This window comes from Eurytemora carolleeae, unplaced genomic scaffold (genome assembly GCF_000591075.1).
Source record: "Eurytemora carolleeae unplaced genomic scaffold, Eaff_2.0 scaffold452, whole genome shotgun sequence".
Lineage (NCBI taxonomy): Eukaryota > Metazoa > Arthropoda > Copepoda > Calanoida > Temoridae > Eurytemora > Eurytemora carolleeae.
Genome location: NW_019396341.1, coordinates 143,957 through 170,588, shown reverse-complemented (window position 1 = coordinate 170,588; position 26,632 = coordinate 143,957). Strand labels below are relative to the sequence as shown.

The following is a 26,632-nucleotide window of genomic DNA, read 5'->3' as shown; positions in this document are numbered from 1 at the left end:
CGAATGTCTTGTTTTATTATATAGATTAGATAGATTATAAAGATTATATAGATTACTACCAAATATAGAAAATAATATCAAAACATTCCATATTTCAGAATTTTTTCCTTGAAGGTCATTTTTGAGATTTTTTTTTTGGATTTTCAATTTAACCACTTAAATTCCCATAAATATTACTGTTTTTTTTCGAAATTTCAACAGTTAGATTTTCTTTCTGTTTTTGTTTCAACTGATTGAAGATTGTTTCTGATTAACGCCGCCCCCCCCCCTTCTCTTCCCCCCTGGAAATGCTGAGGATACTGACTCTGAAAAGAGAAACCTTAACCTACCCTATCCTGGAATTTGTGCATTAAATAACTTTTTAATCTATAAATCCTTTAATTAATGTAATCCAGTGTATTTTAACCTATTTATTAAACATTCAACAATTTTTGGCATGCAGAGAAGGGTTTAAAAACTCAAATTTTACATATCACATAATAGTATTTTCTAAAAATTTAATATATTTTAACATATTTTCAAAAGGTTAATATATATACATTATGTTTTGTTTCATCTTCTGTAAAAGCAAACATAAAATATTCTAAATAGGTTAAACTTTTAAGTTTGTTCTAAGAAATCATTGATTTAAGGAAAATCTGAAAAAGCATCTATGTTATTAGCTCGAACGTGATCATCTATCCATATACAATATTTTTATTAATTTTTCCTTCATGGTTAAGATAAATTGATGATAAATAAGATTATTCTTCTTGTTATTTCTGGTAATACTTGGATATTAGAACATTCATCTTCATATTCATCAAATAAACTGAAAATAAAGATACATGTTTGCACAGTGCTTCCGCTGGATCTGTAAAATCTATGGTTTCCAGTTTTTCTTGGCCCCACGTGTGCTGAGCCCNAAATTCCTGAGTACGCCCCGGACACCAGGTATCCCAAAATTAATTTAATGGCCCCCAATACTATTAGAAATGCGTTTGCATGCTTCTGGACTCGTGAGGTTTTTTTCAGCGTCCAAAATATAGCAAAACAACAAAGATTATTAATTGGTATAGTCTAAAGCGCGTACATTGATATGCATGCAGCAAATCTGCATCAATTGATTTTTAAATTGTTACAATTAAACCTGACATCAACATTCAAAAAAATTATTTGATACTCAAAACTAAGCTTTTCCATAATCTATTTCTAGAAACACCTCTTCCAAGTCGAAATTGACTGACGAAATTTTCCCAACCCCTCTCCTGAGCCGCCACGATTCTAAGTTATAAATAAAAAAGCAATAGAGCCAAACTTTGTGTTGGATAGCTTTTAGTTTTAGCGACCTAACTCGATTTCCACATCATAAAACAATGGGGTTTAACACGCTTAATCAGGGAAAGTTATCCATATCTGACACCAATGCAGTATTTTATGTCCAGGGGGACTAAACCGTCTGAGAGTGAGCGGCAAAAAGTCACAGGATTAAGATTCAAAAGTTTCTCTTTCAGATGAAATAATTTTTGTATAGGTTGATCCTTACCGGTCTCATTCCCATGGTTCTCTTGACGTTTCTCAACTACAAGATTATACAGGTAAACAAGATCCTTAATAAACAAGATCATAAAGGTAAACAAAATCATTAATAAAAACAAGATCAAAAAGGTAAACAAGATCATTAATAAAAACAAGATCATAAAGGTAAACAAGATCATTATTAAAAACAAGATCAGAAAGGTAAATAAGATCATTAAGGTTAATAAGATCATAAAAGTAAACAAGATCATGAAGGTAAATAAGATCATAAAGGTAAATAAGATCATAAAAGTAAACAAGATCATAAAGGTAAACAAGATCATAAAGAAAATCGGAAGAAGGAATAGAAAAGCTGATAAAAAGAGGATGAAGATAAATAATATGGGAAAGGACAAAGATAAAGGAGATGAAAGAAGAAAAGGCCAGGAGAATGAGAAAGGAAAAAAAGGAATGGGGCAAAACAGTGTTGACAAAATTAAAAAAAACATTTTTGAATAAATTTTCTTAATTTCATTTTCAGGGTTTACGAAGTAGTCCAGCTGCCAGTAGACGAGCAGGAAGTGAGTCTAGGCAAGCCCTCACACTTGGTTAGTTATCTAAATTTTTTTATACAATAAAATTTGTACTTGGTTAGTTATCTAAATATTTATATAAACAATAATATTTGTACATGGTTATTTATCTAAATATTTATATACAATAATATTTGTACTTGGTTAGTTATCTAAATATTTATATACAATAATATTTGTACTTGGTTAGTTATCTAAATATTTATATAAACAATAATATTTGTACATGGTTAGTTATCTAAATATTTATATACAATAATATTTGTACTTGGTTAGTTATCTAAATATTTATATACAATAATATTTGTACTTGGTTAGTTATCTAAATATTTATATACAATAATATTTGTACTTGGCACCACCTTTAACTTTAACTGTTCTTTCGAAGTCGCCATTTAATTCATTGTTCTCAATGAAAAAAATGTTAGGGTTTTTTTGGTTAAAATTTGCACATTTTCAAAAAAAATATATTGACCAATATCTGTATTCTATAAACCTCCTTGGGAATAAAACTGACACAAAATCGAATTTTAAAAACATATTTCAATGATAATCTAAGAATCTCAACATTTAGTTGTGATTGCCTGGATCTTCCTAATCTGCCATACACCCAGGTACAGAAGAATGTATTTTAGGAGGTTTAATGGGTTAATTAGTAAAGAAATTAGATGAGGTAAATAATTTGTATCATATTAATATGAGCTTAATGAGTTTAATGAGTTTAATGAGCTTAATAATTTGATGAAATTAATGAGGTATTTATCTAAAGCGCTAAAGGAATAAAATGAGCTAAATGAATTAAGCAAATAATTTGACTAAGATTAATAATTTTACTATGATTAAAGATTTTGCTAAGATCAGTAATTTTGTTAAAATTAATATTTTTACTAAGATTAATAACTTTACTAAGATTAATAATTTTACTAAGATTAATAGTTTAATTAAAATTAATAATTTTACTAAGATTAGTAATTTTATTAAAATTAATAATTTTACTAAGATCTATGATGTTTTATGCGGTTTATAAGTATTAATGAGGGTTATATCAAGGATTCTGCTGAACCTAGTAGAGAACCTACAGATGGAACACTTCTACAACTGTCAGGGGGAGATGAAGGTTCCAGCCTGGTTCCATTGTCTTACAGGGTAGGTTCCATTCACTCACAGGGTGGGTTCCATTAACTTACAGGGTGTAGGTTACATTTTCTTACAGGGTAGGTTCCATTTTCTTGCAGGGTAGGTTCCACTGTCTAACAGGGTAGGTTCCAACTCGTACAGAGTAGGTTCTATTCTTTAACAGGGTAGGTTCTATTCACTTACAGGGTAGATTCAATTTTCTTACAGGGTAGATTCCATTTTCTTACAGGGTAGATTCAATTTTCTTACAGGGTAGGTTCCATCTCTTACAGAGTAGGTTCCATTCTCTAACAGGGTATATATTTCTTTGCTTAGGAACTAGTAAAATTGTTTTAATATTAGTGCGTATGGGTGTTATCAAGATATCTATTTCTAATTAGGTGAGAAAAAGTCTAAGTTCTACGAAATGATCATTTTAGGGGAAAGGTTAATTCTTTTATTATTTGTCTTATCTATATAATATATAAGAAATCAAGTGGTAGGACTTGGAAACAACATTCAACATGAATATTAGAAGTGAAATTAGATTGATTTTCGTAACAAATATTATTTTACGTCACAAGAAAATAATTAGATCTGACAGTTTCAGAAGATGGAAAATATAATATTGCAAATACTGCTTTCACCATACAAACTGAATCTTTCCTTTCAATATTACTTTTCATTTGAAATTATTTCTAATATCGATTAATCTAAACTTGATCGAGTGTTGTTTTTAATCAGAAACTATTTTCATCAATTTCTGTTCACAGAACAGCACCAAACATTGAAAAAGGAACACTCCCTTTAAAAACACCGTTTTATTATTACTAAAGATAGACTGTTGCGTCAGTTTGAATCTAGGGATCGAGCATTGATCTCAATCTTATACAGACCTACAGATCCAGGGGCGGATACAGGATTTAAGTGAGGGGGGTGCTACTGCCCCCCCCCCTGTATCCGCCCCTGTACGGATCTATCTAATTTCTCTTCAGAAAACTCGACACTATAGTTCCTTTCTCTGAATAGTTTATTCATGTTATATGAATCCTGCATCAAATGTTATATATCTAACTAAAGAAAGGTATGGTATCTTCTAGTGTATATAAACATGTATAAAATATACTGTGAATGATGCAAGGGATAATATTAATAGTATACCCGAACCAGAAAAATATATTATTTAGGGTAAAATGTAAATGTTTTAGCAGAGGAAAATTCCCGAAAGGGTATTCTAAAACCCGCAATTTTATTCATATACCGTTGCATGTATGCAAGGGTGTACACAGTATACAGTGAGACCCATAACACTTTGGAATAGAAAAACTATTTTGTAAACACTGGAAATGAGACATCATGACAATTTATCTTGTGGTGGTACACAAATATTAACAACTTAACGCTGGACATAACCCAAACACTCTACAAAAATGAGAAGGTCTAATTTAAGAGAAATAACTGGTACGACTTTGTGACCTCGTAGCTCCTGCTGTTTTGATTCAACGTACAAGTATGAGAAAAGAAAATACAAGAAATACAAAAGATGTTTGTTATTCTTTTCAATAGCTCTGCAACTATAGGAGATATGAACTAGCTGAAGGTTACTTATAATTGGTTCAGCCGTTTACCCGCACTTGGTCTTAAGTTATGATTTTAGCGAAAGTACCTTTTTTTAGCCAATGTTATCCCCAGGGTACCCATGGGTTTCTGAAATTTTTTTTAGCAAATTTGGTCCAGCAGTTTAGCCGCTATATCTAACATACAATATGAGCGAAGAGCATTATTATATAGATTTCAATCTTTAATTTAACGGAGAAAGGGTATTGGATTTTTAAAACTTATTTAAAACATTTTCTCTGCGATTAGGCTAAAATCTAGACTTTTACACCTTATTTTACCCCATACAAAAATACAATATAAATCTACTTTATACCGACTTTTCCGTTCATCATCTATATATAAATTTGACTTGTCTGTTTGTCTGTTTGGGTGTTTGTCTGTTTGTCTGTCTGTCTGTTTGTATCCAATAAACGTCAAAACGGCTGAACCGATCGGGCCCAAATTTTTTGTGGGACATCTAGGGACCCCTTTTATATCAATACAATGAAAACAACTTTTCTATTTAAAGGGAGATACCTGCTAGACATAGTAGTCGAGCTGAAAGTGCAGTATTGTAGAGAAAAACTTTAGGATTAATTTGAGGCATGTCAATGAGACATTTTTATGTTGTACAATTTAAAAATAAGAGCGTTAAGTCGTTTGTAATTTTTCACCAGTTGTTTCAGTCTGCAGAAAAAACGTTTCTTACAATTATTTATTAACCCGGCAAAAGCATGTAAATTATTTTATAGACTAATTTGCTATTTAGGAACATATTTTAATAAAAGAAATTATCGGAGAAAGCCATAATAGAACCGTAGAATCAATTATTTCTTTATCATCATTACCTTAGCTGTTTCTTTAATTTTATTCGCATTTCTTCAAAATATCGTCTTCACAATTAAATTAAAGAAAGCCTCAAACAAGCGATACTAGCTGAAAGAATTTGTATAAATCTGCGAGATTTAAAAATTCATTTTAAAACTTATTTTCAATGATATATGTAAATTATTTTTCTCAACCTGTTTGTATACATGCAAGAAGAGTGTTTGTTTCATGTTATTTAAGAATTGTAAAAAAGCGTTTCTTCTGTTGACTGAAATACTACAAACTACTTTCAGCTCAACTACCATGTCTAGCTCACTCCTGTATGCCGGTCCATTAGCGCCTGATCCAATCAGGGTTCAGTCATGTGTTTGTTGTCTATTTTGAACCAATAAAATAGTATTGCGGTAACATTTATCTTTCTATCTATCTCATCATCCAATTAGAGATATGAATCCTTCAATCGGCGCTATCAGTAAATGGAAATATGCTCTTTTACTGAAACTATAGTGAGCCGGGTTCTCCCTTAACAAGCTTTTTCTCAGATTAATAAGTTTAAAAGTAAATTAATGAATCTGTTAATTGACAACTTCTCTTTGTTTTCAAGTTTGTGTACATCCATGCTGTTTGAAAGCTTTTATAAATAAAATGTTCAATCGAAGGTCGTCTTCATTGTATTAAAATGAACGACGACGACTGTATATACTAGTTGAATTAAGTGCCCGGCCTTATATTCAATAATGGTGATAAAAATATTGAATATTTTTTTGGCCTGCTTAAGTTTGTAGTGAAATAAGTGCAGTTTCATGTAAAAAAAATCGTCGAGACATAAAACGGAAGTTCGAGGAATATTTTATTTTCAGTTTCTGGACTCTGTTATCAATAGGGATAAAATGAAGATAAATTCTCAACAAAGAACTTTTAGTATTTTCAGTGGTTTAGAGTGAAGTTTAGAGTGAAACAATGTTAACATAATCTAATTCTTTCGATGATTTGGATCAGTAACAACAGAAAACATCAACTTTAATCAGGATATCTAGTTAATAATTACTATTGTCTAATTAGCAAAATTTAAAATAAAGATTCATGTTTTTGTTCCACAAAACTAGGATTTATGTCAAATCAAACATGGCGTGATTATCTTTTGTTCTGTTTCATATAAAAAGTTCCGCTTCTGTATTTCATAGAATGGGTCCTCCCTCATGGTCTANGGAGAATCCCTTTATAGGAGGATAGGGACATGGTCTAATAAGGGGGGGGGGGGGCATTAGCTTGGTAGGGGAGAATCCCTTTATAGGAGGATAGGCCATGGTCACTGATCAGAAGGGTTGCAAAATGCAAACGAGTTCAATTTCAAATTTTCCATCTATAATTTGTATCGAAGATTTGTTACAACGTTTCCTTTCATCTTTTCTAATGAAGTTCCGCGATTTATTCAAAAAAAATTATAAGTTCAGAATTTGACAGTTTTCTACGTCTGAATTGTTTCTAATTTACAAATAGTGACCCTAAAATACTGATAAAAAAAAACAAGGATACCCAAATAGATTATCAAGTACAATAGGTGGCAACGGAGAAATGGACCATTATACACGACGTCACAAGTGTCAAATATAACAAGGAAAGCGAAATTGTCTCACATTAATTGACATGTTTTCCAAGATTAAATAAAAAAGTGTAAAAACAGAAACCAAAGAACATATAAAATTGCACTTATTTTATTGTAATAAAAGCACTTTATTCTAAAATTATCACTATTATTGATGATTTTGTCGGACTCAAAAACTGAATTGACACTTGTGACGACAGAATACAACTGTACTGAGAGTGTACAAATTCTACGTTGCCATCTATTGTACTAAAATCTGTTTGAGGATACCACTGTACGAGAATGGCCTCTCCTTTCACCCTTAGTTCTTGTCTTCTAAATCTTTGTAGAATCTAAACCCAGAACTCTGGACAAACCTCAAAGTAATCCAAAGGTTGCAAGCTCTAATGCAAAAATTAAGGGAGAATTTTGTCAATCACTTTCAAAATCGAAGCTAAACGCAAGTGCTTTAGAGTTTTAAATTTACATGTTTAGGCCTACACAAACGTACAGTTGAGTTAGTAAACTTAAAGACCAAGGCTTTGCAATAATGCAAAGTCGGTATACACTATACAGTCTTGATGCAAATGTTCAGAGCAGTCTGGATCTCTTTCACCCAAACATCCATCACCGCTCTATGGCCTATAGTGTCTATGATGGACCTTAGAATTAGGTCAATATTTTGCATAGCAGCAAATGGCACGTAGAGAAATGATTTAGAATATAAACTTTCTCGTAAAAAAATCATGTATTTTTACTATTATTTCTACTTGATTTGTTTATTTTCTCTACAACGTTGATTTAAATAATAGATTTTAGAATATTCGAAATGGTTTTGCGCCAAATGAAAGCGTCAAACGGAAATACTTTACCACAATACCCCCTCCAAGATTAAATATAGTTTGATGGCACATTTTCGGGACTTTAAAAAAATCTAATGGCCGAAAAAAAATTTTAATCGGTTTTTGAGCCACACTGTACTGGGTTAATCAATAATTATAGGACTTTTTAATGCTTTTTTTCTTCTTAAATGCGAATACGTTTAATTAATATCTCAAAATATGAATTGATACGTTGCAATTTTCCAAACCACTTGACAAAACAAAAACTATTTGTAGCTATGTAATAACTTCCTTTTTTGTAGCTCTATTTTTTACACAACGCTTTTAATGTCTAATTCCTTAAGTTCTCTTAGTTTTAATGAAAAATAAATTTAGGAAATTTCCTTCATCTTAGCTTTAGAAAAGATAAATCATTTTCTCACGAAACTTGACAGTTGGTAAATAGTTTAGAATGTCTTCTTTCATAATTTGTTAAATTGTTTAATACCAAAGACAATAATAAAAATATCTTATGGGATTCATATCATCGCAAAATTATTTTTAAAGTAAAATATATTTGAGCAAAAGATTCTTTAAACGAAATAAACTGCATAAAGCCTTTACTATCTAATACAGTGTATGGAAGACGACATTCAAAACTATTTACCAACTGTCGTGCTTCGTGGGACACCCTGTAGTTCTATATTATTCAGACGGAATAGAACTTAGAGTGAAGTACGCTTTAGAACTCTTTAATATTTTAACAGTGGGGTTACACTTTACATTAAGTATTTATACATTTTTTCCTATGTTTTTATTAAACGAAAGTATTAGGGGAAAATATTACTTTTTTATTAAAAGTTTTATTTATAAAAGTCACAGAAGAAACTGATTATTTGCTTCAAACTCCAATTTTTAAATCTTTGAAACCTGACATTTGATATTTCAAACTCTTTAATAATTAAAAAAGATAATCAAAAAGATTTATTTTTAAAAATGTGAACCTTCCCTTGAAGAATGCAACTATAGTAGCGCTTAAAAAAACTAAAGATCTATTATTATTAATATTCAAATTATTTGAAGAGATATAAAACGTAACTTACCCTAAAAAGCCTTGAGGTCTGAATCTATGTAAAGGCTGGGGGTCGTGGGTGGTGCAGTCCCCCCCCCCTACCCTGGAAAAAGGCCTTGGAGTAAATTTTAGGTTGAAGAATTTTCTCTCTTCAGACATTGACTTTTTATAAAAAAAACAGCGATTCCTTATTAAACCTGATCTTTTAAAAGTAAGAACCAGAATATTCTGGAATAGGAAAACGACCTTTTAGATTCAGGGAATGATTTTCAATATTCCAATTAACATGAGAACCGGAATATTACAGTGTAAACAGACCCCTAATCTTGGCAAGTACTTTGATAAGTTACTGTTTGCTTTGTTACAACAACAGATACGCAAAAATATTATCATTAAGTCTTCCTTTTTCACAGTTTTCTACTTCTTGAACTGTGTATTCATAGTTTAGAATTTAGTTTTTGTGCTATGTATTTCATAATTGTTGGAGCTAGTTGGCAAGTCATGATTTTAAATTTCATGGCCGGTACAAACCTAGCATTCATGATTTCAATGGGAAATATTTTATTTTTGAAACTACTCAGCCATTCACTGTATTATATAGAGAGAATTTAAATTACCAGTCTAAATTTAGAAGATAATTTTATCCAAGGAATATAAAGAAGCTTCCATAGAATAAGGCGTACTACAGTTTCTGGGATAGTAATCAAAGTTAGTTTTATATTTTATGGAAGTTCCAGGTATAATATTGATATTTTGATTTTGTCTCAAACTAGGATATGTTCAAGGATGTAATGCAAGGAAAGTTATTTCAGAAGTGTACGCATCTTTTGTACTGCAGTGTACTGTCTCTGGGCGGTAATGTAAACACAAGACGGATGTTACAGCCTGACATGGGATCCTTCTTTCACATAAAAAAATCAATGAAAAATTCTGTGAATTATCAAAATTGTTAAAATTTAATGCTTTTAACCTCCACGATACTAAACGAACACTGATGCATCTATTCTTGTTTACAAATTCTGCTCAAAGAGAACTGGTTTCATTATGTACGCAGAGTATACGCGACCGCAATTAACTTTCCTTGCATTACACCCTTGGATATATTACAAAAACGCGACATGAGCTGAAATGCGGTAATTGTTTCAAAATAGGGATATGTTCGAAAATCAAATCAAGTATCAACAAAAATTAATTCTCACACCTTATTATTAGCTTAGAGTTGACATTTTTTGTTTCAATAAATATGAATCATGAAATTATGAAATCACCTTTAGTACTGCATGCAGTACGGTTTAAAGCTTGAACAGATATTAAAGAATCAACATGATAGATAAATTGATAAAATCATGCAAATCATGTTGCAAATATGCTTGCTCTTTGTGACGCATTTCTGTTTTGTAACGCCAAAAAATTAATTAACGAGATTATAGTCTAATCGATAGATAGATAATAAATCGGAGAAAGGGTAGATATATATATACAAAGATACATAGATAGACATAGATAGATATATAATAAATAGATACATATATAATATATATATAGATAGATAGATAGATAAATGGAAAGAAAGATAGATAGATATAGGGATAGATATATAGATAGATAGATAGTATATGAATTGAACAGGTGGGAGCTGGTTACAGTTCAGTACTCTAGATGATTAATGAATGATTACATTCTTGTGTAATAAAACCTAGATTTCAGACCTTAACACGCTCTCAACTCTGAAAAGAAATGAGAGCGCTGAACCAGGCGATTTTAAAATCTTTTTGAAATTTAGTAATTGATTCAGTACCATGCAAATATTTAGGCTCATTCAGGCTCTTATTATTTTTATGTTGGTGTTAAAGGGACTGTAAGCGTAATTTCAAGTGACCCACCTTGCAAAGATGGCAATGTCCGATTCACAACGCCCCTCGAAACCTTTACCTAATCAATTATGTGGAAGATATTGTTGTTTTTCTAGGTTTAAAAATGTCAAATTCCTAAAATTCCTCCATATTTTCCTTCATTAGAAATGCGCAACTCACTTTTGTAGAGAAACCAAAATTGAAAAACCAGTTTTCCTAATTATAAACATTGATATGTAATACACATAGAGAATAGAATATATATTAGAGGGGAATTTCAAGAATCTCTCGGTATGAATTTTTTCAGTCCCTTTCAGCCTGAAAGGGAGTTCAAAGTGTACAAATCATGGAAATCTTCACAAATTAAATGCAGTAGAGTACATTAATACAGTATGTTCCCTAGACTATTCATTTCAATTTCGAATTTTTTAAACTGTTAAATAAACTTTATAATGAATTAGGTGAATAAAAAACATCATTTGATTTATAGTTGTAACGGAAAATCATCGTTTGTAAAGTGGAATGATCATTGGTCAATTATGAAACCAGCCTATTTTATAATTTGGTTTTCTTTGAACATTAACTTTAGATTTTCTATAAAATGATATTCCAGGGCCCAAAAGGTTATATAGCATAAATATGTGAAGTACACCTGAAGTATGGAAACAGTACAACAAAATGGCCGTTTTACACTTTTTTCTAGTAAATTCCCCTCTAATATATATTCTATTCTCTATGGTAATACATTAGACAAAGGTTTGAAGGGGACCGTTTAGAATCGCGGATTGGAAGTTGTGAATGGAGGCTCACTTGAAATTACGCTTACAGATACAGTCCCTTGAACAGGTTAAACTTAGTAATTAAATATTACAGATCGTTTACTCATCTATCTTATAGACATATAACCCACAGTGTTCTTACTTTTGTTTAGACATTTAATCCACAGTGCTTTCTATATATACTACACATACTCAGACATTCAACTCATAGCTTTATCCCTTTACTTTAAAGACATTAAACCCACAGTGATAGCTCTCTTATAGTCATTCAACCCAAAGTGTCATAAAAAGACCAAACTTTGCTAAAAATTTCATAGGAACTGTTAGGTTGTAGAGATATAAGTTTAAGAAAATTAGAGTTAGAGGCAAGTGTTCCATTGCAGTGTTTGTATCCTCTGTGAAAGGGAAGCATGGAGTGAAATATTTCATGTTTTTGTGTTTTGCAGTGCAGTGCAGTGCAGTGCAGTGCAGTACAGTGCAGTGCAGTTGTTAGAAAATACTTTTTCTAGTTCGGTTTCTCTTCATACACGTACTTTAAGGGACTGGTCCGGTAATGTAGGGAGTATGCAGTATTGTAGAAAATCTTTTTAAGATTCATTTGAGACATAGAACGATGTATATTTACTGATTTTGAGTTTTCAGAATATTTTTTTAAAAATTATTAAATAACGACTACGAAAAAATAAAGTAAAAATTATACAATAAATCAATGTTAAAATCAATTATTTCGTTTTCGTTTTTATATTAAATTTCTTATTTTCTTTAAATTTGTTCGCAGATTTCTACAAATTCTTCAAATGTCGTCTTTTCAATAAAAATTCAAGTAAATCTGCAGAAAACCTTTGTGAATAATGAGAGATTTTAGAAACTAATAACTGAATAAGATTACTTATTTACGATGATAAGAGTTGATTTTTATTTTCTCAACCTGTTCCTAAACAACTAATCAGTTTACTACAGAATTTTTTTTACATTTTTGTCGTCGTTATTTAATAATTAAAGAAAACCCGGTTCTGAAACCGTAGCCACCCTTAAATTCATGATTTTGAAACGTTTTTTATGTCTCAAATGAATCCTAAAAAATTTGTCCTCAATACCTCATATTCTGTTCAACTTCCATACATTGCCGGTCACTCCCTTTAATAATACTATGGTTCCCATACCATATACCAAGATTTTATTTACAGCAGTTTTTTGAACAAATGACAGATCTGGAAGCACGCACGGTCCCATTTTTCATTAATTGATTTCTAATATAATATCAAATACAATAAAATAACGTAATATTTATATTCAGAAACTAAATTTCTAGGTTTAAACGATCATGTTTATTTCATATTCCAATATATTTCGGTGACCACTGTACGATGCAAAAAAAAATTAAGATTTCTCTGGTCCTAATGTAACGGTTCATTAAATATTCATTTCAATTGATTTCATTTTTGATTTATGTGTTAAAATGAATTATTAAAGCTATCGAACATATAAAAGCTAAAAATAAGAAAATAAAACACACTGCTGGCTGTCTGCAGTGCATACGCGATACATACAGTAAATTCTTAATGTTTGCAGAGGTTTAGTATATTATATATATATACTTCTTCCGGTATTATTGATATTTGATACAAAGAAGCAGCTGTCCTTTCAAACTTTCATATTTTTTTTTATGAACACAAATATACAGTTTTTGATAGAAGTAATACAAATAGGATTTTATTATTTTATATAATAAATACAGCAGAATATATAAGAAATATTACAAAATAGAATATATTGGAAAGAATACAAAATAGAATATATTGGAAATATTACAAAATAGAATATATTGGAAAGAATACAAAATAGAATATATTGGAAATATTACAAAATAGAATATATTTTTTAAAATCTAGATATTTATTTACGTATCATGGTTATTATAGTTTACAAGATTGTTAAAAATATGAGTTTATCACAAGAGTTTCTTAACGAGTTATCATGTACATACAATTATAAATCAATAAAGTCGGAATCAATTTTAACAGATACTTTTTTCTGTTTTTTCCATTTCTGGGTTGTTGGTAAGTTTATATTCAAATATTGATAATGAAGCAGTTCGTGAGAAAAAAACTAAATTATTTATTGAAAGATAGCATACTTTTCTGGAATATTACTGTAGATACTACAAACACAGTGCGTGTTATCTCTTATTGGAAAATGCTACAATTAACAGTGTGCATGCTTTTACATAAACATACACGGGAGCGAGTTTCCCTTTTTTACTTTAGAAAGAATGCAAAATAGACTATATTAGAAAGAATACAAAACAGAATATATTAGAAAGAATACAAAATAGAATACATTAGAAAGAATACAAAATAGAATATATTAGAAATATTACAAAATAGAATATATTAGAAAGAATATAAAATAGATTATATTAAAAAGAATACAAAATAGAATATATTAGAAAGAATACAAAATAGAATATATTAGAAAGAATACAAAATAGAATATATTAGAAAGAATACAAAATAGAATATATATTAGAAAGAATACAAAATAGATTATATTAGAAATAATATAGCTTAGCATTTTGCTATTTGTTTATACGTTGGAAAAATTCAACAGAATAATATTAGATACATGGTCAGAAGTTTCTCTTTGAAGTTAAAAAATGTATAAAACTTCCAGAAATTTTACGCTCCAGAGACTTCAAGAAATTTGTTTAAAAATTAATCTAATAATAGTTTTTATATTGCAGACTTAAAAGACGAAAAGGATAACAAAGATCCAACATTCTTTAGATCCAACAAAGCATGGACCGTAACTGGAAGTTTTTGTAGTAGGGAGGTGGGGGGGAGGGGGGTCAAACCCACAATATGAAAGCTCTTTTTGTGTATACAGTAATAGCCAGAAAACAATGGAATAGAAACATGACATTAGCAATACTAAAGCGTTTTGATGTTGACACAAAGCAAATATAACTCAGTAACTTAGCAAAGCACAATTTAAATGAAAAGGGTCTATTTACACTGTACAATTGCTATGTCTAATGTTCATTGAACTAGTTAAGTCCTAACGTTAAAAGTCGTCTTCCTATTCTAGAGTTTTCTGGTTATCACTATATCATTTCTGGGAGTCATTTAAGGTCCTGAAAATGTAAGCCCGATCAGTTAAGCCGTTGTGATTTTTTATATTTAAAAAATTGTATATTCTAATTCCTAATCCTGTATTCTAATTCCTATATTTAAAAATATGAACAATAATTGTTCTGTTTTCATCGGCGGATGTCAAAAAAATTGTTTCAATTGAAATGTTTGAAGCCAAATTTTTTTGAAGGTCCTATAACACTATAATTTTCAATCGTTTTAACCATCTCGACGTTTATTGGATACACACACACACATCAACAAACAAACAGACAAGCCGAAAACACATTGAAAATTTTAATTCAAATTTTGTATTTTATATTTGTTTATAACACAATTAGATTTCTAATTAATATTTCTATTAATATGAATATTTTACATCAAAATCAACGGCATACAGTATAAATATATAGTGAAAAAAACTATCGCAATTTAAACAAATCTACTGTAACTCACTCTCCACTAAACGCTACTATATCTTCGGTCAGTGTACTGCTAATTACTGCAGAATGCACCGAAAGCTTAGTTGAGAGTGAACTGTAAAAAATGAGTATGAAAATTATAAAGCTAAGTTTTAGGTAAAGAAAGTGATATTAGAGAATTTTTAGGCTCGCTGAAATAGAAATGGTTTAAAATTTCGGAACGAACAAAGTTAAGAAATTTTTGACACAAATGAAATAAAGAGTTAAAAAGTTTTGCAAAACCAAACAACTTTTATGGTAGACTACTTAGAAGTATTAAAAGATTACAAAAATAGTGAGATTGGTTTTAGAGATTATTGGACTGCAGTATTTGATGGGGGGGGGGGGGGGGAAAACAAATAATTCAAACTTTAAAAAGTTTTAAAGTTTCCCTCAATCCTTTGTTCAGTTCCTTGATTCACACGGTTTTCTTATCTTTACTTAAACTTCATACTCGTGCAAATTCTGTGCAAAATTATCAATTTCGCACTTGTACTGAATATAATGTACATATCAAATAACTGGATAAGTATGAGTATTTGGGTGTGAGTCCTAATATCAAGGACTGGAGTATATGTATATTGTAGGTTGTAAGATTCATGAGTGGATTGCTACTGAAGGACGAATATCTAGGGGTCACTCAAATATCACTATTATTGTCCTAATATCAAGGACTGGAGTATATGTAATATTGTAGGTTGTAAGATTCATGAGTGGATTGCTACTGAAGGACGAATATCTAGGGGTCACTCAAATATCACTATTATTGTCCTAATATCAAGGACTGGAGTATATGTAATATTGTAGGTTGTAAGATTCATGAGTGGATTGATACTGAAGGACGAATATCTAGGGGTCACTCAAATACCACTATTATTTGGTTTATGTTTATGAGTCAGATTGGTAAATAGTAAACACAGTTTCAAGGATCATTGTTTTACATAAAGTAAGTTGATAAAGGTTGTGTTTAGGCCTGGTGTAGAGCTATAAAACTCCACGCTTGGTTAAATCTAGAACAGAACAATTGTTGGTTTCATAATCAGAGTCGGTTTTATTTCAGCAACTTTATTCGAACGCTAGATCAAATGTTTATTTCAGTTTTCCGTGATTTTTCGAGGGATTTAGTTAGAGTTGAGATTCATACTTGTTGAAGATTTGTAAGCTTCTCACTAATCTCCCAGAGCTTCTTTGCGTCTTCATCACTCCTCCCAGCAGCAGCTGCAGTCTTCTCTCTACAATCACTGTAGTACTTTCCGTTATCCTCAGCTATACTCTCATCTACACAACAGAATATACTAGTTTGTGCACCTGCTTCAGGGGTTTTCAAGAGAGGAGCAAAACACATGAGCATATATCCAGCACAGGCCCCGTAGGTATCCTTCAAGTGACGTCCTAGCTCGGTATTTATAACGCCAGGATGAAGGGAGTAGGCGTTGACACCAGAACCTTCGCCCTTCCTTGCTAGCTCACGGGTAAACAGGACATTTGCAAGTTTGGACTGTCCGTAAGCTGTAATTGCGTTATAAGGCGTTTTCTCAAAATTGATATCGTCAAAATTCATCCGTCCTTGCTCGTGAGCCAGGGAGCTCACATTTACAATTCTAGCTCCAGGTGCAGCTTTCTTCAGCAGGGGCATCAGAAGGTTGGTGAGAAGGAAGTGTCCGAAATGGTTTGTCCCGATCTGCATCTCAAAACCTTCCTCCGTTCTCATCTCCGGGCAGGTCATCACCCCGGCGTTGTTCAACAGAATATCAATCTTCTCAAGGGAGTTCCCAAGCTGCTCCGCGCAGGCGCGCACACTTTTAAGACTCGCAAGATCCAGCTTGTGGACAATAACCTCACCCTTTGTCTCCTTTCTAATTTCCTCGGCGGCCGCCTCACCCCTCTCAGTGCTCCTGCAAAGAATAACAACCTTTGCCCCTCGTCTGCTCAGGTCTAGTGCACAGATTTTACCAATCCCCGTATTCGCCCCTGTAATCACTGCAATCTTCCCGTCCAATTTTACTTTACTCCTACACTTAGGTCCCTGCATCCATAGACGAAATAAGAATAGTAGCAGGCCTAAACCAAGCACACATGCTATAATTCCAAATATAACAGCTGCAGCAAGTTCTCCTCCCTCGAGCACCATTTTTTAATAATTTCTCTGTGTGTGCGTACACTGGATCCTACACTACTAGACTGCTCACTGCACTGCTGGAATTTCTGTTGAAACTTGAAAATACTATGGATCTAGCGTGTTTGTGTTCTAGTACTACTGAGTACGGACCAGGTTCAGACCCTGAGCTATCCGTCCCGTCCCACTCTATTTCTACCTCCGGGCGGAGTATTCAGGGTACGCACTCTCTCTACAAAAGATATACGCATAAAAATTGCGCGGTTGGTCGTGACGTATGACGCAAATTTAGGGATGATCATGCTTTCTGAATCTGAAACTTAATTTAATACATTTGATTTTAAAGATTGATTTATCTCCGAAATTCCAGGTAGTTGACTATTCCACTGTTTGTTTGACCGTGTGTAAGTGTGAGTGTGTATGTGTGCAGGGTGCGTGGGGCGTGTATTGGCGTGTAGGGTGCGGTTTACTCCATGGATTTCACATGCATTATTATTTTAAGTTCTAATCTTGCTAATCAAAACACCTTTAAGAATTTTCTACGCCCATCGCATAAAAAATATCTGGTTGACGAGATCAGTCACATCAAATGATTATTGCAGTGCAGGGTCCCTCCCCCACTACATTTATTGCTGTATACGCCCATGGTCTGTCAAACTTCAATTCCTAGTGACCTTTCATTTAATTAGAGCGACATGTCCTGTTTTCAATAATAGTTCTCTTTAAATCTTTATCTCATCAAAAATATAAAAATATTGTTGTTTTTCACTTTTACAGAGACACCACAACCATGAATATGTCGAAAACATGAATATCTCATTCATTTTTATCATAAAGCTTTTCAGGGCCTGTTGAGATCATAAATTACGTCTGTAGTCCTTTGAAGTAGTTTCTGTTAAACACATTTCAAATATACACTCTAATTCACTAAACATGATAAATAATATTATTGCTAAGTTGCTGACTGTGTTATGCAAACCTGACCAATATGTTTGTGCATCCTTAAATTGTTCTTCTTATTTATTGTTGTTCCCTAAACATCAAACTTTCTAATCCTACTTTATTTGCAACCTGATATTTCAAATTGACACTACACTGCAAACCATGATATGACTCTCATCCAAAAGTTAATCTGAATTTGTAATTACTCCTTTTAAGCAAGAAACAAGAGCGTTGCATTTTTAAAATATGTATGCCTAGGGCTACAACAAAGTATCAGTGAGTTGGTAAGGGAAACCCAAAGGCTAATGCTTTGCGAGTTGTGACACTGTAATATCGAGGCTGTCTAAATGACTAATTTTAGAGCTGCCAATATTTCAGTGACTTTATGATTTAACATAATTTAGATTTTAAATAGGTCTGCAAAAAAAATGGGATTTAAAAATCAGAGTTTGTGGTAAGAACCCTTTTAAGTTTTAATATTCAGTAATTTACGTGAAATAACAATTTTTTCAAAACTAATACGAAAGCGACTGCAGTTTAACATTTCTAACGTCTTACATATTTGATATTTCTTGGCCAGGACTTTTTGTAAAGTTTTGTGGCGGGAGAATTAAGTTAATTGAATAGTGGATCCAACTAAATAATATAATATTCATGAGAAATTATGAGAAATTCATGGAGGGAAACATAATTTGATTTGAAGCCAAAGTTAGTATTTTATTAAGTTTATTTTTGATATTTTGATTAGTAATATGCGTGTGTATCTACATTCTTTAAATTGATATCTATATATATAAAGAATTAATTTCTTGTGTTGTTTGTTTGTATGTCCGATCATAATTCATGAACCCCTCGACCGAATTGCCACGGAAATGGTCATATAGCTTGGTTTTAAAGTTCCAAGTTGAGTGCGGTTGACATTCTTAAATAACATGTGAAACTCCAGACAAGCCGGGTTTCTAAGCTAATTACATATGCATATCTTCTATTTCTTTTGTAAAAGGTCTTGAGGTAAAATCGATTCTGAAAAACATTTTTATTAGTTTTGTAAATTTGATTTATTAAAATATATCGGAATACTTTCAGTCATATTTGGATATCTTTTTCAAAATCCGTCAAAAATAGAGTAATAGACTTTATGTACTTAAAGAAATTGAGTCTTTGCCACAAACTCTGATTTTTATATCAAACAATCAAAGTTTAAAATATCAAATATTTACATAATTTGGTTGTAGATATATAGGTATTAGAAAATTGGGATTTGTTGCAAAGAATCAATTCCTTTGTATAAAAAAATCACTTCAAGTAAAGTGTGAAATTGCAAATACGAAAATCTACATTTAAAGGATGAAAATTGGTTCTTAAAGTCTCATGGACCTCTAGTTTGGTGTTAGGTATTTTCCCAAAGATATTTTCCCAAGGGCGACTTCCCAAGTAACTTCCCAAATGTGCAATTTCCCAAGCGGAAACTTCCCAATATTTAGGTTAGGCTTTCTGAGGCGCCTGAGGCTGCTCTGGAGCCCGAGCGCTGCAGCAAGGATGGGATAGCGGGATACGCGCTGCGGCTAGGACAGACTTGGGAATTTGCACATTTGGGAAGTTGCTACTTGAGAAAATACCTTTTGAAAGTTGACGCTTGGGAACATCTCTATTTTACCGTGCAATGTGAGTCCATCCTCATTAGCCTTTCAATATTGCAGGAGTTTTAAAAAGTATATCGTGAAACTGAGAATGTTGAAAATGTTGCCAGCTGATGATATTAGGAACATATAGATACGATTCTGATATCATCATTTAAACCCGAGCTCAACCAAATCTTGTAAAACTGAACAGGTTTTCAATAAATCTCCAGAAAACTTTCCATTTGTATTGTATTCATCATTGCGCAATTACAAAAAAAGTTATACATCTGCAAAAATCTCTTAACTTTTGATGGAGAGCATTCGGCCAATTTGGTCCAGCCGTTTAGCCAACTAGCTAAAGCAAATGTATAAATGTAAAGCAATGAGCTTTATTATATTATAGATATCGTTCATTCGATAATAAAGTTTACTAAAGTTAGCACTTACAACTGTATATGAGAAATAAATAAAACTTTTTCGGAGATTTGATATCAATAAAATACAACAGTAAAACTTTAATTTTGTGTTTTTATCTAAAAAGTTTCGAAGGATTGGGTAGAAAATAAAATTTTCTTTTTTCTATTCCATTATTATTCTTGCTTTGTGCAAAACTTGTTTTGAAGAATTATATTGTCATCACTGGGCACAACTTTGTACTTTGAAACCACAATTAAACCATTTTCATAGATTTCTTATTTCCACTTTAACGTCCTCCAACCTACCCTATGCATCAAAACAAAAATCATTTAGCAAAATTTGTTTATAACTTTTATGTTTAAAACGTGAAAAGTCTGAAGTTCTAATGTAAGTTATTCAGAAGAAACCATAGGAGGGGGAACCCCCCCCCCCCCTAATGGTGATAGGGTTAAAGATTTTGCATGTGGCAAGGTATTTTTTAAAAATTCATTTTTTACAAAAATTTGGTTTCCAATAAGTTGAAGCAAAAATTATTGTTTTATTACAATTCCTAAAATAATGTTTATATTTGCGACGCAGTTTGCAAACAATGAATCATTAGAACGATTTTGTAAACCCCCCCCCCCCACACTGTCTTGGAATAATCGTCTTTTTTTAAAGATGTTTTTTTAAACCTTTTCATCATCAGTATTTAATAAAAAATTGTGAAAACTTTTTTATGTAACCGTCTTTTCCGTAAAATACACTAAAAAGTCTTAATACGCGTATACATTAATTTAGCTTGTCAACTGTTAGTTGGCTTGTATTAAAAAAACTCCAAACGGCTGAACCGATTTGGGCCGATTTATTGTGGCAACTGACATGACCAAAGAAAATTATCGCTGGTCAAAATAAAAAAATAAATAAATGTCGACTTTTACGATTTTAAAAAAATCTTTATTTATTTTAAAAACGCGAAACTGCTTTTTTTATAGGATTCGAGTACGTACATGTAAGGTTTATGACAAAAAATCCCACAAGATACAGACGGAGACATGTGACAATGAAACTGGTAACGCGCTAATGACGTAGTAATTATATTATCAATTTCATTCTAATAAAAATAAATAAATATAATATTCAAATAAAAATAGAAGCTTAAACCCGAGTTTTTCAGGCTCCTCTGGAATATTTTCGTTTTCAGATTGGTTGCGTATTTGCTGAATATGATCTGTTTTAGACTTAGATTATTATACCAATCTTACATATATAAGTTTTGGTGTATGTTTTATATTAATTTCTCGAGACATCTCGAGATGTTCCATCAGATAGAACTCTTATCAGTCTCAATCAACTCCTGAAGTTTTAGCCTATACCCCATTTTATTTTTCCTTTACGGTCACAAACAACTTATTATACACTCAACCTTTTCCTATTCGTCAATTAGAGATTTTTTTACGCGAAACTTATTCTAATTTTTACTTTTTTTCGATAAAAATTTTTTGCTTAGTTTTAATACTGGATCAAAATAACAATAAATACAATTTTAATAAATATTATGAACTTAGCTCTATTAAATCAAAGTAAAGCATCTGTACCTTAATACTTGATCTTTATACATACGCACAATTCTTGATCTTATAATCTTTAATATTTCAAATTAAGATATCTACCCTTTATCATATACTTTGATATAATCATCTTGATCTTACAAGAAATATCTTATACTTCAGAAAACTTACAGCTGTAGATACTTATGTTGATAATTAAATTTAATATTTAAGGTTACTGAGATTGATCTTGAATATAATCGTGTTGATCTTATTTCTAATATTTAATCTTGAATCATTTGCTTATAATCTTAACCTCCAATCTTGATCTTGTGATCTCCAATATTTCAGATTTTAATCATCTTCTCTTGATCTTTTTCATGTGATCTCAAATATTTCAGATTGAATCATCTTCTCTTAGTCTTGATCTTTAATATAATCATCTTGATCTTGTGATCTCCAATATTTCAGGTTGAATCATCTTCTCCTGATTTTGAACTCCAGCATCAACTTCTTGATCTACTGTGTTTGTGGAACCAGGTCTAAAAATATTTTTATGTCTCCGATGAATGAATCAGTTGTGTGATGTTAGAGCTGTGCCATTCTTTGAAAAGACGATTCTGATCATTCTTATTATATCAATATTCTTATTATATCACTATTCTTATTATATCAATATTCTTATTATATCACTATTCTTATTATATCACTATTCTTATTATATCACTATTCTTATTATATCACTATTCTTACTATATCACTATTCTTATTATATCAATATTCTTATTATATCAATATTCTTATTATATCACTATTCTTATTATATCACTATTCTTACTATATCACTATTCTTATTATATCACTATTCTTATTTTATCACTATTCTTATTATATCACTATTCTTACTATATCACTATTCTTACTATATCACTATTCTTATTATATCACTATTCTTATTATATCACTATTCTTATTATATCACTATTATTCTTATTATATCACTGTTCTTATTATATCACTATTCTTATTATATCACTATTCTTATTATATCACTATTCTTATTATATCACTATTCTTATTATATCACTATTCTTATTATATCACTATTCTTACTATATCACTATTCTTATTATATCAATATTCTTATTATATCACTATTCTTATTATATCACTATCAATATAAAAAATGAGAGAACAATGACGACCTTATTTCTATAAAATATTCTATCAAGACTTCTCGCTTTTTGGTTTCTGTCGTCTTCACATTACAATAATGCTAAAAACTTTAACAATGTTTAGTCACACAAAAAAACCTATTTTTAAGGATGTTTAAAAAAGAGGATAATAAAAGCCTACAGAGCTAAAGGAATTGAGTCTTGGATACAAACTCTGATTTTATAATACCAATATCTTTGCAAACCGATGTCGTTGACTTTAGAATGGCATTTCAAACTATAGTATTCGGTTACATCAAATAACCTAAGTTTGAGACATCAGAGGTTTACATAGATCTAGGGATTAGAAAATTTCTTTAACACTTTCTGTACAGTAACAAAAATAAGCTCAAATATTTGAAATTTAAAAAAAAATCAAAAAATTAATAATGTTATTGGGCAGCTTGAGACATTAAATATTTACACTAGGTCTATCAACTTTTATCAAATTCTAGGAGCAAATTAGTAGCATGGCATTAAAATAATATGGTTTAACTGCAAAATAGATTATACCTCTCTGGATTGTATTCTGTACTTTATAATGATTAAAATTTAAAAATAGCTAAACTATATTTATCTGTAGGTTCCGCAAAGAACTTAGTATGTTGTGTAGGTTATCGTTCCTCTTACAGGTAAATCTTTTGAATCTTTTAAATATTTAAGTTAGGGTTTAATCCTTCTTGACTGAAAGTTCGGATTTTAAAAAGGTTTCATCTGACCAACTTATTTGTTCATCAATGTTCATTAAAGAGGAGTTGCTGAAACACGAAATTAATAGACTAAGATTTAATTGAAATTAATTTGAAATTTGTAAAAAAAAAATGCTATAATTGTGTAGAGAGGAGCTGTCCATGAAGTGGTAGAACTTTGCAACAACAACAACAACAGCCCTGCCCTTACGAGTGCTGTGGAGAGGTATCCAACCACAGCCGTATCCACACGTGGAACACCTATCACAGCTGTATCCACACGTGGAGCACCTACCACAGCTGTATCCACACGTGGAGCACCTACCACAGCTGTACCCACACGTGGAACACCTACCACAGCTGTATCCACACGTGGAACACCTACCACAGCTGTATCCACAAGTGGAACACCCAACACCACTGTATCTGGTAGGAACTTGATGACGACAACCGTATAGAGACATGAAGAAAAGTAATATGAAACAAAAAAATAAGAAATAAAAATTAGAAATAAGAAACAAGAAACAACAAAAAAACGAAATAGCAAAAAAACAAGAAACGAGAAATTTGAGACGATGATTCATCTCAGCATAAATCATGATTTAATCATAATATGTTAATTGAAAATAACTTTTGGCGCGGTTTTTCTAGCACTGCTAGAACCAAGATGTGCACGATCTCGCGCAAAAATTGAAGAATATTTTGCCAACAACTTGCTGATGGAACTCTCAAGGGTTGCTAGAAACTTCGAGAACAATCCCTTTTAAAAAAATGTGAGTTAATGGAACAAATTAGAGCTTTTAAAATAGAGCTTCTAATTGTTTCATTAGAACTTGTTCAGACAACCAGAAAAATACTGTTAAAAATCCCGGTAACATTTTCAAAATCGGTGGAAGCAGTTCGATTTTCAAGCATTTATAAAAATATTTTTATCTAAATACAATACCTGGTATTTTTATATTAGTACAGTGCACGCATATCTCTGATAATCCTGTAAAAATAAGATCGAAGCAAAATTCAAAGGGTTAAATTAAATCAGCTTTTCTTACGCGGCATTTATTAACCTTTAAATTCCACAGATGCAGTGTTTTAATTAAAGTCTTTACAGAAAAAAATCATAATTACCTGCAATTTTTTTCTGTACACTTATTTTAGACATTGTCAAATTATATAATGTGACGCAGGAGAACTATTTCAAATGCTGAAAAACACAAGTTCAACCTTCAGAACGGTATCTTCTTTTATATATAGTATAGAAATCACTCTTTTTCCGTTTTTAAATCATAACTCAGGAACCACTTTACCGAATTCGGTTAGATCAAATGTTTTAAGTTTGAAATATCAAAGGGTTACACCGGATCAGGTTGCAAAGACATTGGAATTAAAAAATTTGAGTTTGCGGCAAAAAACCACTTTCTTAATTCTTAAATTTTTACGAACTTTCGGTCGTCTTCTGTTTATTTTATTTACAAGTAATGAAAGAGAAGCTTAATTAATTAACAGCATCTCTTGGTTTCCATTTGTTTTTGTATCCATGCTGTTTAAAAGCTTAATATAAATTCATATTGAACCCGAAAGTCGTCTTCATTGTATTAGTATAATAATAATAATGTATAATTAACTAGGAATTCTGTTAGATCAAATTTGAAAGAGTCAAAGAGAACACCACTAGGTTGCCAAAATATAGTGATTTGACGATTCTAGTTTCTTTCAGACTAAAACTTAATCATCTGTATAAATGATTCTATTTAAAGAAAAAACCTTGTATTACAAAAACAACTAAAATTGTTTTATATCTTACAATAATAATATGTAAATAAACTGTTTAATTTGTAATATATATCACAAATAGGCTAAGCGCTAAAAATCAAACAAAAAACATATCTGAAGGAACTGAGTTTTTTTCACAAACTCATATTGTCTAATTCCCATATCTTTACAATCTGATTATGTAAACCTTTGATATTTCAAGCTTAGATTATTTGGTCTAACAGAACTCATAGTTTGAAGTATCAAAGGTCTACGACATTGGGTAGCAAAGATATAGAGATTAGAAAAGTAAGGTTTGTGACAAAAACTCAGTTCCTTTGTCTGTTTCTTTAAAAATCTAATAAGTGATGTTGTAATATATAAATGTATAAAATATAGTGATAAATTACTGTATCAAAACTTAAAAATGTTATAATGGAATTTTGCAGAGTTTACAATTTCCACCAATCAAAATATAAATTAACTTTTTTTTTGGTTTGTAACTGTTGAATCTATAGTTCGTTAAACTCTGTTTACTATTTGTAAATAAAATACTTTTGAATTAAAAGAGACACACTAATTGAAATGTAAAAGTACTGTGTTGTGACTGAATGTCCTGTTTAATTGTTATTGTTGCTAACTTTGCTAATCAAGAACAATAATGTCTAACAAGCACAGATCAATATAAAAGTATTGAGGAACAGAAGATGTAAATCCTTCCTTGTGTACAAATATTAATTTGTGTTCATTAAAATGTGATTTTGTTGTGATTAATATAATAAAATACATTTATGTAAATTTTACATGTTGCAAATGGTCTGGGTTTTTGAGGTAGGATTAAAGAAAATTGGAGGAGAACTAGAGCAGGATTGGAGGAGGACTAGAGCAGGATTGGAGGAGGACTAGAGCAGGATTGGAGGAGGACTAGAGCAGGATTGGAGGAGGACTAGAACAGGATTGGAGGAGAACTAGAGCAGGATTGGAGGAGGACTACAGCAGGATTGGAGGAGAACTAGAGC

The 26,632-nt window shown here is 31.1% G+C and overlaps 2 protein-coding genes across 2 annotated transcripts; one reads left to right on the top strand and one right to left on the bottom strand.

The window, feature by feature from the left end:
* Positions 1 to 974: 974 nt before the first annotated feature.
* Positions 975 to 25,260, top strand: LOC111701302 (probable G-protein coupled receptor 139). The gene is made up of 8 exons (XM_023472508.1): positions 975 to 1,003; positions 1,514 to 1,577; positions 2,039 to 2,105; positions 2,665 to 2,704; positions 3,141 to 3,236; positions 22,433 to 22,501; positions 23,759 to 23,807; positions 24,014 to 25,260. Exons 1-8 carry the CDS (start codon positions 975 to 977, stop codon positions 24,320 to 24,322), a joined length of 723 nt encoding a protein of 240 aa, XP_023328276.1. The 3' UTR covers positions 24,323 to 25,260.
* LOC111701298 (retinol dehydrogenase 12) lies at positions 16,209 to 17,642 on the bottom strand. Its single transcript, XM_023472503.1, has one exon. It carries the CDS (start codon positions 17,464 to 17,466, stop codon positions 16,474 to 16,476), a length of 993 nt encoding a protein of 330 aa, XP_023328271.1. The 5' UTR covers positions 17,467 to 17,642; the 3' UTR covers positions 16,209 to 16,473.
* Positions 25,261 to 26,632: the final 1,372 nt, after the last annotated feature.